The 14,668-nt window shown below is 40.9% G+C and overlaps 1 protein-coding gene across 1 annotated transcript in view; it reads right to left on the bottom strand.

Annotated features, from left to right (window-relative positions):
* PCOLCE2 (procollagen C-endopeptidase enhancer 2) overlaps nucleotides 1-14,668 on the bottom strand; it is a 66,624-nt gene that overhangs the window by 17,810 nt on the left and 34,146 nt on the right. The window contains exons 3-5 of the mRNA XM_008507704.2: nucleotides 8,630-8,885; nucleotides 3,464-3,588; nucleotides 311-447 (exon numbers count right to left, since the gene is read on the bottom strand). Coding sequence (XP_008505926.1) covers nucleotides 311-447; nucleotides 3,464-3,588; nucleotides 8,630-8,885 — 518 coding nt within the window. The remainder of the gene's footprint in view (nucleotides 1-310; nucleotides 448-3,463; nucleotides 3,589-8,629; nucleotides 8,886-14,668) is intronic.

Consider the following 14,668-nt stretch of genomic DNA (forward strand, 5'->3'; position numbering starts at 1 on the left):
TCACCTTGGCAGGGCAGTGATGTACCCAGGTGTCTGGCTCGGCATCTGCCCCTGGGCCATCACCAACTCTGCTGGTTTGTTTATTTGGCTGTGGAAGCCTCTCTATACTCTCGTTAAGGTTGCCTCACTTTCTGGGTTGCCTATTCCTTGTGTTGGCGCTGCATGGGACCCCACCGCCACGGAACCCAAGGATTTCTGAACAAAACAACAGCGTAAAATCTTCCAGAAGATAAAATATAATTGGGCAATTTAATAAGAAACAAGTTTAGAGCCACTAAAATATTAATGGAATAAAACAGGTGCTACTTACGCAGGTGGACTATCACCACAATACTTTCCAATTCTCTGAGCGTCATTGGCTTCCCCACCATTAAAGACAGCCACGTAATCGTACCGGCAGTAGTTATCGCGCTCAACATCAAACTTCTCAAACTTTAACTCGACAAGCTTTAGTGAAAGCACAAATCAGAAGTGTCAAAACAGCATTACTGAATAACCTGAAACAGAATTCTTGCTCTACCTGTATTTGTAAGGGACCATGATTTTCCTTTGTAAAAAATATATTCATTCTGTTTAAATTACTCTTTTCTTGTTGTCTTCCTATTTCTTTTTTAGTTAACAAAATTGTGGTATTCTCTTGCTTTAACTTTTAATCCTTCCAAAAGATCATCTCAACCCCAGATCAACCCTAGGTAGAATCTTAAACTTAGGAACTCTGTTCACTTACAGCTACGAAAGTATAGGAACTCAGTAATCCTAGCAACCTCCATTAAGACTGAAATTGGGTGTGTGATGGCATAGCCCATCTTCATTCTTCTCTAAAAGAAAACTAATAGAAATAAAAAGTATTGTCTAAGATGTCCCCTAAGATGAGTGTTGGCGTGTGGTACATATGTATGTGGGTGGGTGAGATGGGTGGATAGAGTGGTTCTCCTTTCAAGGGAAGGAGACTGCCATTCCCACAGGTAAGAAGTGAGATTCTTCAGGATCAGAGGTTTAGGGAAGTGGGAATTGACTATGATGTCTTCTTGAAGTATGTTTGAAAAATGTGCCTACGGAGCACAACCTACTTGGTGATGTGGTTGACTTTTGAAGAGATTGCCCAGAAGCACTGATATACAAAATTGGTGTTAGATTTCTTAAGTGTTTCTTAATTCTTTTGCACTAGTACCAATAATAGTGTCCTAAATTACATAAGTCAATAGGAAGTTTTAACGTGATAGGCAATCATTCCCCTTGCAAGCAGGTTTTTCAAGAGTATCTTCAGTATGTGAATCAGAGGAAATCTCACTGGGTTCCTAAAGATGCATGGCACCCAGACAGCTGGTCCCCACTTTTGCTGGGTGGCAGGTGGGCAGGCAACCCTCCCTGCTGCTTACGGAAGATAATGGGGATTAATTCCTGTCAGGACAGGCACATGGTTATTAGCTACAGAAGACTCAGACACAGTAATCTGGGTGAAGATGATGACAGCCACAGCATCACAGAGACACAAAGGTAAACTCTGGCTTTGAACATAATTGCCACATCTCTACGCGTTTATCCACCTTTTAAAAAGTCAGCACCAGTGATGGGTGAATAATGGCTTTTCATACTTAACAACTGCTTTAAATCATATTAAAATATTTCCCCTCTGAGTCCAGTAACTTCTCATCAGTTAGTAATAAAATGCTTTCCAGGTTATTAAAACATTGGCTGAACTTCCTCTGTTTAGAAATTAGTCACAAAAACTTTTGGAGAGAAGATAAAAAATAAGTAAAGGAGCGAGTGCCGTGGCGTAGTGCTTAAGTTCGTGCGCTCTGCTTCAGCGGCCCCGGGTTTGCAGGTTGGGATCCTGGGTGTGGACCTAGCACCGCTCATCAAGCCACAGTGTGGCGTCATCCCACATACAAAATAGGGGAAGATGGGCACAGATGTTAGCTCAGCAACATCTTCCTCAAGCAAAAGGAGGAGATCGGCAACAGATGTTAGCTCAGGGCAAGTCTTCTTTACAAAAAAAAAAAGTAAACAGGAGGATAACGGGAAAAGTTATGATAAAAATTGGAGGTAAGTCTTTAATAGAAGAAAATGCCCATAGACTTGCACAGGAATTACTTAGGACTTAATTTTCCCATTATATTCCTCTCCTACGGACAGAGCTTCCAGTGATTTCAGACACTAAAACAATGATTAAAAACTCCCTCAGCTGGAGCCAGAAGTCACATAATAAAATAAAACCCAAGTTTAAATTGAAATAACCAAAAATAACAATGAAAAAAATGCTAAATTGTAATCTGTGAGTATAATTAAGTTGAAATTATTTAGTCTAATATGTTTACAAATGACAGAGAGAAAAATGACCAATACAATCTTAAGAACTACCAAATGGCTTAAACGTTTGAGAAATGTAATTCTTTAAATGTCATTTTAACTATAAAATATTGAATAGACTTATAGAATCTTTCACTATTAAATAAATGACCATATCTTTCTTCTTAAAAATAAAACTGAGCTTGGGGATTATGATCAAAGTGTGTACATGTGTGTGTGTGTTCAAATCACTAACTTCTTGCATGGTCTATTTGCCTGAATAATTTTCCATTAAAAAATGAATACATGGCAAATAGTATTAGTGTTAAGTGATAAGAGAAGATCAGTTTTTTTAAAACAATATCATAACCCTCACCATACAGTGTTTGAATTAAAGTCTACAGTGTCTGCAATAATAATAATTTTTAAAAAGTTATTTTCAAAAGTCCACAAAGTAGGCTTGGTCTATTGTCATGCTAAGTTCTGTCCTGCAATTAATTTCTAAAAGTGGTTCCCAGAAAGGGTAAAAATTCATACAACCACAAACTAATAAACACTGGAAAACTAGACTTTCTCTGTTGATTGTTTTAGGGCAATGAATAATTTGTGGGGAACTTGCAAACACTTTATTTTAAACAGCAACCAAAAAACCCACAAAGCAGACTAGCTTTCACCTCAGGCGCCCATTCGTTCTTTGACGAGATGATGTGGCCTGCCTGCAGTGGCTTTGTCAAAGCAGAGCGTTCAGACTGTTTTTGACTTGGTGACCAGGATGGCCATTATCAGGACTGGATGGGTTTGCTATGTGGGCAAATGGTAACTGAAATGTACCTGGACTTGGGGATTTTTTACCCTCCCACAGCTAGCCACTGCTGCTTATAACCACCTGCTTATAACATCTTCCACGGGGTTAAAGAATCTCATGTGGGATTTGCTTACCATTTGCATTTCAAAATCTGTTTTGAAATTGGAATTCTATAATAGGAAATTAAATCTGTGCCTTTGCAAGTCAAATAGTGCAAAGGCAATTTTAATCTGGGTCTTTGTATGAAGAAATACCTGTGTCCAGCAGGGCCTTGTTGTCCTGCATCCTTAGCTCTTGAGAGTTGGGGCTCTCACACTGTCCGGGCAATTCACACACGCATACTTTCTTCATATTTCCAGGGAATCTCACCTGATTCTTTGGGGCTACAATGTGCCACACACAGGTGACCCCTGCAGGGTAATCGCGGTCTGGCCAGTTGGGGGTCGTAAAAGAGCCGGACGGTCTTTCAAGGAGTCCGCCACAATACTGATCCCCTGAAGTTATGACAAACGAAAAAGAAAAACAGGTTTCTATCCTGATACAGGTTATGGCAACACAATCAAGTGAAAATTATGACTTTGGACTATAAAGTGATAGGATAGTAAATAAAAACAATGGCAGAAGCTCTTAAATTTTCTCTTAAAAAATTATTACACACACACACACACACACACTGAATGATCTCCATGTCACCTGACATATCACATCAGCAAGAGACAGTGAAGGAGTGGAATGAGGGCCAGAGCATCTTTTCTTTTTTCCATATTTTTGGACCAGACAAAACATTCAGGCGTGCACTCATTCAGAAATCATGCAGGCTCAACAAATTATATAGATTTTAAGAACTTTCTAGGCAGGGGTGTTTATTAATAAGGGTAAAATCCATGCCCAAGGACAAAATTTGAATTAGTTGGTATAGACAACTCTCATTACTAGAAAACTTTATATACTATATATCTTTGGTAATTTTTAAGAATAATTTTGTTTGTAAGAACAATACACGTTCATAAATTTTCAGCAATACGGAAAAGCATTAAAGAAGATGGGAGTGATTTCCAGATTGGGCCTAAATTGGGCAAGATCTCTCTTGATCTGAGAAAAGTGACTGCTCCAGAAACTAAGTCTCCTAAGACCAGGAGGGACAGGTGTCACGGGGTGGCCACTCCATTCCTCTCAGCTAATTATGACCCCGGGCTTGGTGCTGGACAGTTGGCACCAAGCAGTTGGCAACAGTTGGCAGTTCTGCTCCGAATGAAGTCAGTACAGGATCAAAATGACTCTCTCCCAGGGGCCTCAGGAAAGGATGCCAGTGTTGCCAGGACCTGCTGGAGGCGCCCTCACACCAGACTGCAGGGAGCCCTCTGGATTATGGGTTATGACAGACTGCCCAGACATTGCGCTCCTTCAGCCAGCGTCCCTCTGCTGCCCTCTGTCAAAAAACGTGTGGTCCCTCTGTCAGCTGCACGTCGAGATGATCTTGTGTGGGTGACGAGAGCATCCCCTTATCTTTCCTCTACTTTCCCACCCGGACCCACACCTTCCACAGAGCTCAGACTCAGCAGTGCTGGCGAGCTCTCCTTTAACGCACAAATCTCATTCTTTCACCAGGAGCTTCCAGGAGTTTCATCAGAGCTAAACTCTGCAGCACTTGTGACGGTTGGGACGTTAAGATGGAGGTTTCAGTTTCACGCTTAGTTTTCCAGAGAGTATTCCGTAGATAGATCCCTGCCCTGTACTAACATTAGCCTCTCTTCTCTGTGACTGGACTGGGTTTCTTGGACTGTCTAGCCTCCTAATAAAGCTATTTCTGCCTTCGTGAAAAAAACAATAAAATTAAATTTGGGGTAAAACCACCCCAAATCCCACCACCTAAAACTAACCACAATTAATATTTGACAAACATCATTTCAGACACCTCTATGCACATGTACCAATAGGTTGACAGAAATAATTTTAGAAAGATATTTTAATATAAAAATTTTAATTGAATTTTACTTGAATTTAACAATTTTACTTGAATGAAACTAAAGGAATTAATATACTTTAATGAAATATTTATTTGACACAGAAGATCATTCTTAAATCTCTAAATTTAAGAAAATATACTATAAAAATTGAGGTTGGAATAATTTCTAAAAATTTTTATTTATGGGAAACTTCAAGCATATACAAAGTAGATAGAATAATATAACAAATTTTTATGCATCCATCACCCAGTTTCAAGAATTATCATCATTCTACTATTCTTTTTATCAATGCCATTACCCAATTCCAATCACCTGCATCGTTGTTATTATTTTATAGATTTTTGGGACATAAATTATACTTTGAAATGCACAAATCTTAGCTGTAAAAATTTGAAAAATGGATATACCTATGTAAGCCACCCTCCTATGACGATATTGAATCCATTTTCCACAAAACTCCTGTATTCCTTGCCAATCAATCTGCCAACTCTCCACACAACTTTTCTGGAAAATTCCACGTGAGTTTTATTCCAGAGCGTCACATAAATGGAATCAGAAAGTGTGTACTCTTCTGTGTCTGACTTCTCTTGCTTAGCACAATGTCTGAGACTCATTCACGTTGCTGTGTGTAGTGGCAGTTTGTCCCTTTACACTGCTAAGTACTATTCCAGTGTGCGGAAACACCGCACCTTGTTCACCCCTCCTCCCACTGATATTCATCTGGGTTGTTTCCAGTTTGGGCTATCGTGAATGAAGCCACTATGAATATTTTTGTACAAATCTCTCTGTGGGCATGATTTTCACTTCTTTTGCATAAACACCCAGGGATGTAATTGCTAGGCCAAGAGTAGATGCAGATGTCTAACTTCATTAGAAATGGCCCCAAGCGGTCTTTATCTTTTTATTGTTGAGTTGTATGAGTTCTTTGTATATTCCGAATACAAGTCTTTTATTAGATATTTTTGTGAATATTTTCTCCCATTCTGTGGCTTGCCTATTCATCTTTGTAACAGTGTCTTCTTATAAGCATTAGTTTTAATTTTAATGAAGTTTGCACAGTGCATATTTCTCTATCCTTTCATGTTCAACCTATTTTGTCTTTGTATTTTAAGTGCTTTCTTGTAGACGACATATAGTAGGGCGCTGCTTTTTAACCCATTCTAACAATTACTGTCTCCTAATTGGAGTATTTAATCCTTTACCTTCAAGGTCTTTATTGATATGCTCGGATTTAGTGTGCCAATTACTATTTTGTTCTCTTTGTCTCCCCTTTCTTGTGTTCCATCTCTTCTTCCTTCCCTGCCTTCTTTGGGTTAGTTGAATAACTTTAGTATTCTATTTTAATCTTTTGGCTTCTAGCTATAACTCTTGCATTTTTAATGGGTTCTCTAGGGATAACAATATGCATCTTTAACTTATCACAATCTATGTAGAGTTGGCATTGCATTTCTTCATGTGTCGTACATGTAGGTGCGTGGATGGGCAACGGCACAGTTCCCTTTGCCTCTCCATCCTTTGTTCTGTGGTTGTCATGTGTATTATACATACATTACACATTCCACAACAGTGTTAACATTGTTTTGAACAGACACACATAAAGAAATTAAGAGAAGAAAAGAAAAGAATATATATTCTTGTATATTTACCATTTCCAGTGGCCTCCAATCCTTCCATTACCTTTTGTTACCCTGTGGGGCCAATTTCCTTCAACTTGAGGAACTTCCTTCAATATTTCTTGTGATGCAGGTATTTATCTGAGAATGTCTTTATTTCACTTTCATTTCTGAAGACTGGCTATACAATTTGGGGTTGACAGCTTTATTCCAGCACTTTAAAAATGCTGTGCCACTGCCTTCTGGCCTCCATTGTTTCTGATTAAAAGAAAGCCATCACTCACACCACTGTTCCCCTGGATGTAATTTAGTTTTTATCTGATTGACTTTAACATTTTCTCCTTATCTTTAGATTTCTGTAATTTAATTATAATGTGCCTAGGTGTGGCTTCATTTTTATTTATCTTATTTTGGGTTTGCTGACCCTCTTGGCTCTATAAATTGATGTTCTTCACTAAATTTGGGTAGTTTCAAGCCATTATTTCTTCAGATGTTTTTTCTGCACTATTTTCACTCTCTTCTTCTGGGATACAAATTGGAGTTACGTTAGACCACTTGATACTGTCTCACAGTCTCTGAGGGTCTTTTTCCTCCTGGTTCTTCAGATTGGATCATTTCTATTCAAATACACTGCCCTTTTCTTTTACCATCTCCAATCTGCTTGTAGGCCCAAAAGGTAAATTTTAACATTTCAGATTCTGTATCTTTTTGCTCTAGAATTATCATTTTATTTTTTAATAGTTTCTGTTTCTTTCCTCAGATTCTCAATCGTTTATTTTTTACTTATTTTTATTTAATTTAATTTTTTCATGAGGAAGATTGGCCCTGAATTAACATCCGTCGCCAATCCTCCTCTTTTTGCTTGATGAAGATTGTTGCTGAGCTAACATCTGTGCCAATCTTCCTCTACTTTATGTATGACACCACCACAGCATGGCCTGGTGAGCAGTGCCATGTCCGCGCCCAGGATCCGAACCTACAAACCCTGGGCTGCTGAAGCGGAGTGCACGACCTTAACCACTATGCCACTGGGCTGGCCCCTCTCAATCTGTTTCTTTCTTACACACATATTTCCCTTTAAGTCCTTAAACATATTTATAACAGCTGCTTTAAGTGTTTGTCTGCTAACTGCAACATCTGAGTTACCTTGGGGTCAGGTTTTATTCACCTCTTTTTTCTTCAATATGGACACACTTTTCCAGCTTCATCACATAATTGGATACTGGACATTATGAATGATACATTATAGAGTCTCTAGATTCTGCTGTGTTTCTATGCAAAATGATTTTTGTTCTAGCAGGCATTTAACTCAGCTAGACTCAAGCTCAAAGTCTATCTCCCTGGCAGTGGGCAGCTGCTGTAATCTCTGCTCAGTTCTTTCATCTTCCAGCTGATGCTTTTATGCCACGCCAGCTGGGCTCTCCTCCACAGATGTAGAGTTTAGCTGTCAGCCAAAGATCTGGGTGGATTTTATATGTATATTTTGTGCCTCAATTCCTCTGTAGCTCCCAGCCAGGACTCCCTCCCAAACATTCTGGCTGCTCTGACAGCCCCAGATTCTGTCTTGTGACATCCCAAACCAGTACAGCCCAAGGCAAGAGCAGATCAGGGAGTGCCAACAGGCAAAAGGCTGCAGACTTCACAGATCTTGCCTGCTGCAGTTATCCTCCCAGGGGAGAGGCTTCTACTCTTGGGAGCTCACATGTACTGATATAAAAACATCCCAACACACAGTGTTAAGTGAAAAGAAAAAGTTGTGAAACAATATGAATGTATGATCCCAATTATATATATATATATTTTTTTTCTTTTTTTTGAGTTTAAGCACTGTTCTTAAACTCAGATTAAAGGAGTAAATACATATAAAGGACCCAGAACAGGGCCTGACACACAGGAGGCATCAATAACAGAGACTCCTCGTTATTGCTATTATCGCCATTATGTGGAAACGATACCTCTTTCGTTTGGTTCAGCGGCAGAGAACATGGCCATGAAGCCATTCCCAGCAGTGTTGGCATCGGAAATCATCTGCACCATCATCTTGTTACCACTGGACACAAGGGCTCCAGGCCGAAACGTGCCGCAGAAGCGCCCAATGCGCTGGCCATTGGCGTGGCCATTGTACACATCCACGAAGTCATAGCGGCACAGGTTGTCACTCTCCAGGTCTATGAACCGGAAATTAAGAACTACCACTTTTCCCTCAGGAACCTGCCGAGAAAAGGGCCAAGTGGAAAACTGTGTCATGAAAACAACGTCTGAGGCCTTCACAGCCAATTACTAAAGTGAGCAGATAAAAGGATAATAATACCCAAGATGAGGCTTTTTCTTCCCTCAAATGTGAACTAAGCCAGAGAAGGTTTTTTAACGTAATGCATTCCTAATAAAATCTAAGTATTTATTCTCTTTTGACAAATCCCACAATTCTCTAGGGCACACGATCTTATTCCTTAAGAGTTGATCTCAACAAGTTGAAAATATTGGATCAGTCTTATTGATAAGTCATTGTTTACGAAGAATACCAGTCCTGACTGGACCTGGGCACACATTTGCATATTCTAAAACACCAGGGCACCCAGAGATATGTTGGCAAAGGAATATTTGAAATATCATTTCTTACAAATAATACAATAGGACAATCTCGGCATATAGACTGGTTCTATGAGGTTCAAACTGAAGGTATTTGGCAATTGTGCAGTTAATCACAGATAATTCACTTTGGGTCCTCAAAAGTCCAGATCAACTATCTATACTGATTACATTAACTGAGTAATTGTTGAATCATCTCTTCTGGAAGTCACTGCATTCTTATTTGTTTGTTTTCCGGGTGAAAATTTTACATACCAGGCAACCCTGAAACACAAGGCACTGACGAAAAAGATAAATTTTCACTTTCTCATTAGAATTCCTTCACCATAATTTCCTCCATATAACCCTTACAATGCTTCTCTCCTTATTCTCTGAAAAGGTAGAAAAAGTGGCTACAAAAGCATTCGGAAGGATTCTCACAAAAGCCCCATTTCTTTCCCAGGTCACACCATCTTTGAATTTCTTTATTCACGTTGTTTAGTCGTAAAGTCTCAATCAGATCTGTTTCACCTTTTCAACTAGATGAGGTCTCCACTGACTATGTTAAGAATTTCATCCTCTAAAAACTTACAGATGACAAAGGAAAAAAATAAAAGACCCACAAACAACACTGGTTGGTTTACATTTCTTAATTAACTTTCTCAGACACAAGGGTCAGTAGACGCTTTAACATACACGTCGCTTTCCCAGGTTGCTGAGTTGAGGTCCATGAATTTTGTTTTCCTATGATAACAGGAAGTGTTTCAGTGCTATTTGCCTTTTGAGCCAAACACATACACACCTCATGGTAGACACTGTAGTGGAGTCGTCACAAGAAGGGGGTTATTTTGCCTTTGCCAAGGTTGCATTCTAAGTGCTAAGAGCTTATCTTAATGGTGTGAATAACTGAAGCTCCTAAGCCACAGCCTAAGAAGCTGACAGCACAAAATGCAATTTAATTTTTAAACATTCTCACTGAGGCATCTGTGGTAGGACTTGTTTTTTGTTTTGCTTTGTTGCATGCAATCTCTATTTCTTCCACGATCAGAAAATTATCAAAACGCGATGTCACGTCTGTCACTTTAAATATAAGCAAGCTCTCTATGAAGCATTGAAAAATCCCCAGCCAGGAAAAACATTTTGAACTAAATTAATTCAAGTTGGATTGTCCTTGCCTGAATAATGACTATTTGTATAAATGTACAGATAAACTGTATGGAGGCCAATTCAAAGCTATGAGACTCATCAACCCACAGAGTGAGTGCAGAGGAAAAGGGGAGAGGTCTAAGGAGAGAACCGTGGGCACTCCAATGTCATCAGGTCTTCAAGATGAGGTCAAACCACCATACACGCAGTCAGTAAGTAGAGGGCAATCCAAAGGGTGTGGCGCCCAGAAGTCACGTGAAGAGAGTGTGTCAAGGAGGAAACGCTGGTCAACTGAGTCAAGTGCTGCTGCTGAGTCAAGGAAGACGAGGACTGAGAAACGACCACTAGGTTTAGCAACCAGCGGTTACTGGTGCGTCTGACAAAGCTGTTTTGGTGGAGCAGGAGGGACAAAGCCTGAAAAGAGAAGGATCAGGAGAAAATGGAGTGAGAGGAACTGGTGGTAATGAATATAGACCAGCCTTTCAAGAAGTTCTGCTGGAAAGATGAACAGTCATATGGGGCTGGCTGGAAGGGGATGTGGGATCAAGACAGGGTTTTAAAACGGGCTCTATCAAAGCATGTTTGCATGTCAATGGGAATAACTCCACAGAGAGCAAAACTGATGAAGTAGGAGAGAGGCAGAACCGCTGGAGGGTGTCATTGAGCAGGCTAGGGGAGATCCGACCTAAGGCCTAGTTGGAGGGGGAGGCCTTAGAGAAGAGCATGGACATTTCTGCCCACCGAGAGGAGGGAAGGCAGATGCAAGCAGGTTAGCAGATGAGAATGTGAAAGCATATGAAACTTCTCTTCTGATCGATTTTCATTTCTTAGTGAAATAGGAAACGAGGTCATTGACAGCAAGGGTGGATGTGAGAGGAGCTACTGAGAGTTTGAGAACAGAGGAGAAGGTGTGTAAATGGATTAGGGAAATATAGCAGGACTGTCAGGAGTGCTGAGGGCCCACCTGAAGTAAATGAATTAAAAGTGAGTCCTCTCTGCATGGTTGTGTTTTTTTTTAATCAGCTCCCCGGGTGGAGGTGCAGAGCAAGTGGAGAGGTGGATTTAGGCAGCGAAGGGCGGGAGGCTGGGGGACTATGGAGGGAGAGAGGGTCAAGAGAGCCGAGGAAGTAGCCAAGGGAATGACCACATGATGGACCACGGCATCCAAGCTGGGTAAGGACAGAAATCAGGACTCAGTGGGGTGAGGACAGAAACAACCCAGATTGTGATGGAGGCAAGGATAATGACAATGGAAGTGGGTGGCTGAGGAACAATGGAGGATAAACTCATTGGAGGAGAGAAGGTTAAAGACTCAAGAGCATCATCCACATAAATACTGAAATTACTATGAATTATGACAAGGAAGAATGCTGAAGACAGTGACAGTGAGCCAAAATTTACAAGAAATGAAGAAGACTGTCCTGGGATCTTTAGATGACTCCAACAAGGAGGGGCATGGAGGGCACAGCCTTGTCTCATGGGTAAGTTCTCAGTTCTTTGACACCAAGACTATTCTGTTGATTCATTCCTGTAGTCAGGCTGTTGAGAGGGAATACAGGCCTTGGATACCCTTTCCCAATGGGATAAATAATTCCCCCTTAGGAGTTCTTTACTTGGTCCCATTGCAATGAAAAGTTGAAGCTTCTCTGAGAATGAGACACAAATATGTTCAGCAACAGAAACTGGGTTATATCATTGCTGTTTTGAACATATGTTGATCCCAACAACCCTGGCAAGAAAACCTTTTGAAGGAAGGACACAGTGGAGACCTGTATCAGTTGTGGGTCTACCGTAACCAAAGACATATGCCATCTTGCACTGAAGGCCTAAGAGAAATTCTATTGCAAGTGAGGTGCAGCAAACCCCTTCACCAATACACAGCTGCTCTTCATATTTACGGGTGATCAAGACTGTCTGATGCCCTGGGATGTGAACCTTGCTGTGAGTGCCTGGACTGTCCTTCTAAGGGACTTTAGAAAGCGTATTCTCTGAAGATGATCCTTCCACTTGAAGAATCTACAGTCTGTATCCTTGCTTTTTCTTTGTTAAGGAAACAAAATAAAAATCCAGAAAAATAAACATAGAGTAATATAGCAAACACCTGGGTATCAACCATCCAAAACTGATTATTTTAACTTTTTGTCAACACATTTTTAAAGTCTCCTTTAATAAAATAAATTTAAAATTTCAGATAAAATGAGGTTTCCTTTGTCCCCATCCCAAGCCCCATTTCTCCCTCCTTTCTCAGAAGCAACCACTGTCACAGATTTGTGGGTTTCCTGCCGTGCCACCTTCCGTGCCATTCCAAATACTTTTACATGCATATACATATATCCATGCAAAATACATAGTTACATTTTTGTATCTGTTTTAAAAACTAATAAAAATAGGATAATGCTGTACATCAGTCTACAACCTGGGCATCCTTGAATTTTCTGGGTGAGGAGGAAGAGAAGGGGGAGAAATAAAAATAAAAACAAAAACACACAGGCCCTTCACAAACTCTTCCTTCTGCTTAGAACCCCTGTCCACTTCTGCCCTGCTCCCACTCATGCTTAGGGTCTCAGTCTCAAGGTCACCTCTTCCTGGAGGCACTCCCAGCCCCGTTGCCCTGCCACCCCCACCTCCCCCCACCAAGATGGACTCCGCCCACTTAGCAGCCCGCCTCTCCCGTCTCTGGGTCTCTGGGCGTGGGATAGCTCCACCCGCTGACTCCCTCCCTGTCTGAAGATGGAGCTCTAGGAGACGAGGCTCCCTCCTGCCTTGTTCCCTGCTGCATCCCCAGCCTCCAGACACTGCGTGGCTCCAAGAAGAGGCGCATCACAATTATTTGTTAAATAAATGAATCCAGCAGGTGCTACATGGAACGCCAGCTTCTCTGCACAAACCGTGGACAAGCACCTACTGAGTGGCTCCACCTCTTGTGTCCTAATATCTCCCACCCCATCTGGCAGGAGAGCTCCAGAAGGCTGCTCTCCTTTCTAAGTCATTCATTACTGAAAAAAAAAAAAGACACCTATCTTTTGGGCAACTTTATATTTCAAATCTCCCATAAATGCTAACATTTAATGCAGAAACTCAACTAAAACACTTTTTTTGGTGGCAAATTAGATAAAGCTACTGTTTTGTCAGATTATACTGACCAGAGGAGTCATTATCTGCCTGTAGAAAAATAATTCTCTGTTCGCGTTTTTTCCAATCAACAGCCAAGTCTAGTGTGGGCCAAAGTCTGGTGCTGCAACAATGACCTTAGCTCACCCCACAGCCCCTGGGATGTCCTTACTGTCACAGGCAAACGTGCCAAGTCTCTCAATGCCTGCCCGGGGCTGCTGCCAGAGAGTCAATGGGGGCCAGGGGATGAAGGGGGGCTGGGGTAGGGTGGTGGAGACACACAAGGGACTGGATTTTAAGCTGATGGTTTGCACTTTTAGGATACTAGTAGCAAAATGCAAATAAGGCCAGCTTCCCTTTTTAGTATAGAGGAGATTTCTGCAGCAATGGTAACGTTCCCTGGAGCCTGCAGCTTTTCTACCCCCAACACATCATTTACTAACTTGAACAAAAAGATCTGTTTCTGCAGCATGTCTGATTTTTTAAAAAGCCATTGTCTGAATCTTCTAAGATTTCCTCTTCCACAAACAGACCTTTGGGAAAGCATGTTCTAAAATGCAGCCCACGTTTTATTTACATAAAGGGGAAGAGGCAGGCAGAGCAGTGTCATCTCACACACAGCCCCAAACGTAACCCAGAGAAATCTAGTGCCAATTACATACAGTTATTTGGCTATATTTCCAGAGGGGAATAAATCAGAAGCTTACAAGATCTTATTTCTGTATATTCTGTGTATATTTAAATATTCCTCTTTTTAAAGAGGAAATCTTATAAACATTTGCAAAAGAAAACATACATTTTGATTAGTGGAAATAACATGGGATGTTTTGGACTTTTTTTTTTTTGGTTGAGTATTTCACCAAAAAAGCCTTGACACCCTCCCATCCGGGAGGAAGGAGGAAGGCCCCAGGCACCTCACGCCCAGCCCGGCAGCACCAGTGAAAACTGTCCGAAAACTCCTCCACTGCACGTGGAACAGAATGCTCACTGTACCTACAGTCACACACTGACGTCGTGTGTATCAGGGGCCAGGTATTTTTCTAAGCACTTTACATATATTATTCCACTAAATCTCTTACAGCAATCCAATGAAGTTGATATTATTAGCCTAGTTTTACGGTTTTCAGGTGAAGAAACTGAGGCACAGAGAAGTTAAGACCCTGCATGAT

The sequence above is a fragment of the Equus przewalskii genome, chromosome 15, assembly GCF_037783145.1.
Source record: "Equus przewalskii isolate Varuska chromosome 15, EquPr2, whole genome shotgun sequence".
In the NCBI taxonomy this organism is placed as follows: domain Eukaryota; kingdom Metazoa; phylum Chordata; class Mammalia; order Perissodactyla; family Equidae; genus Equus; species Equus przewalskii.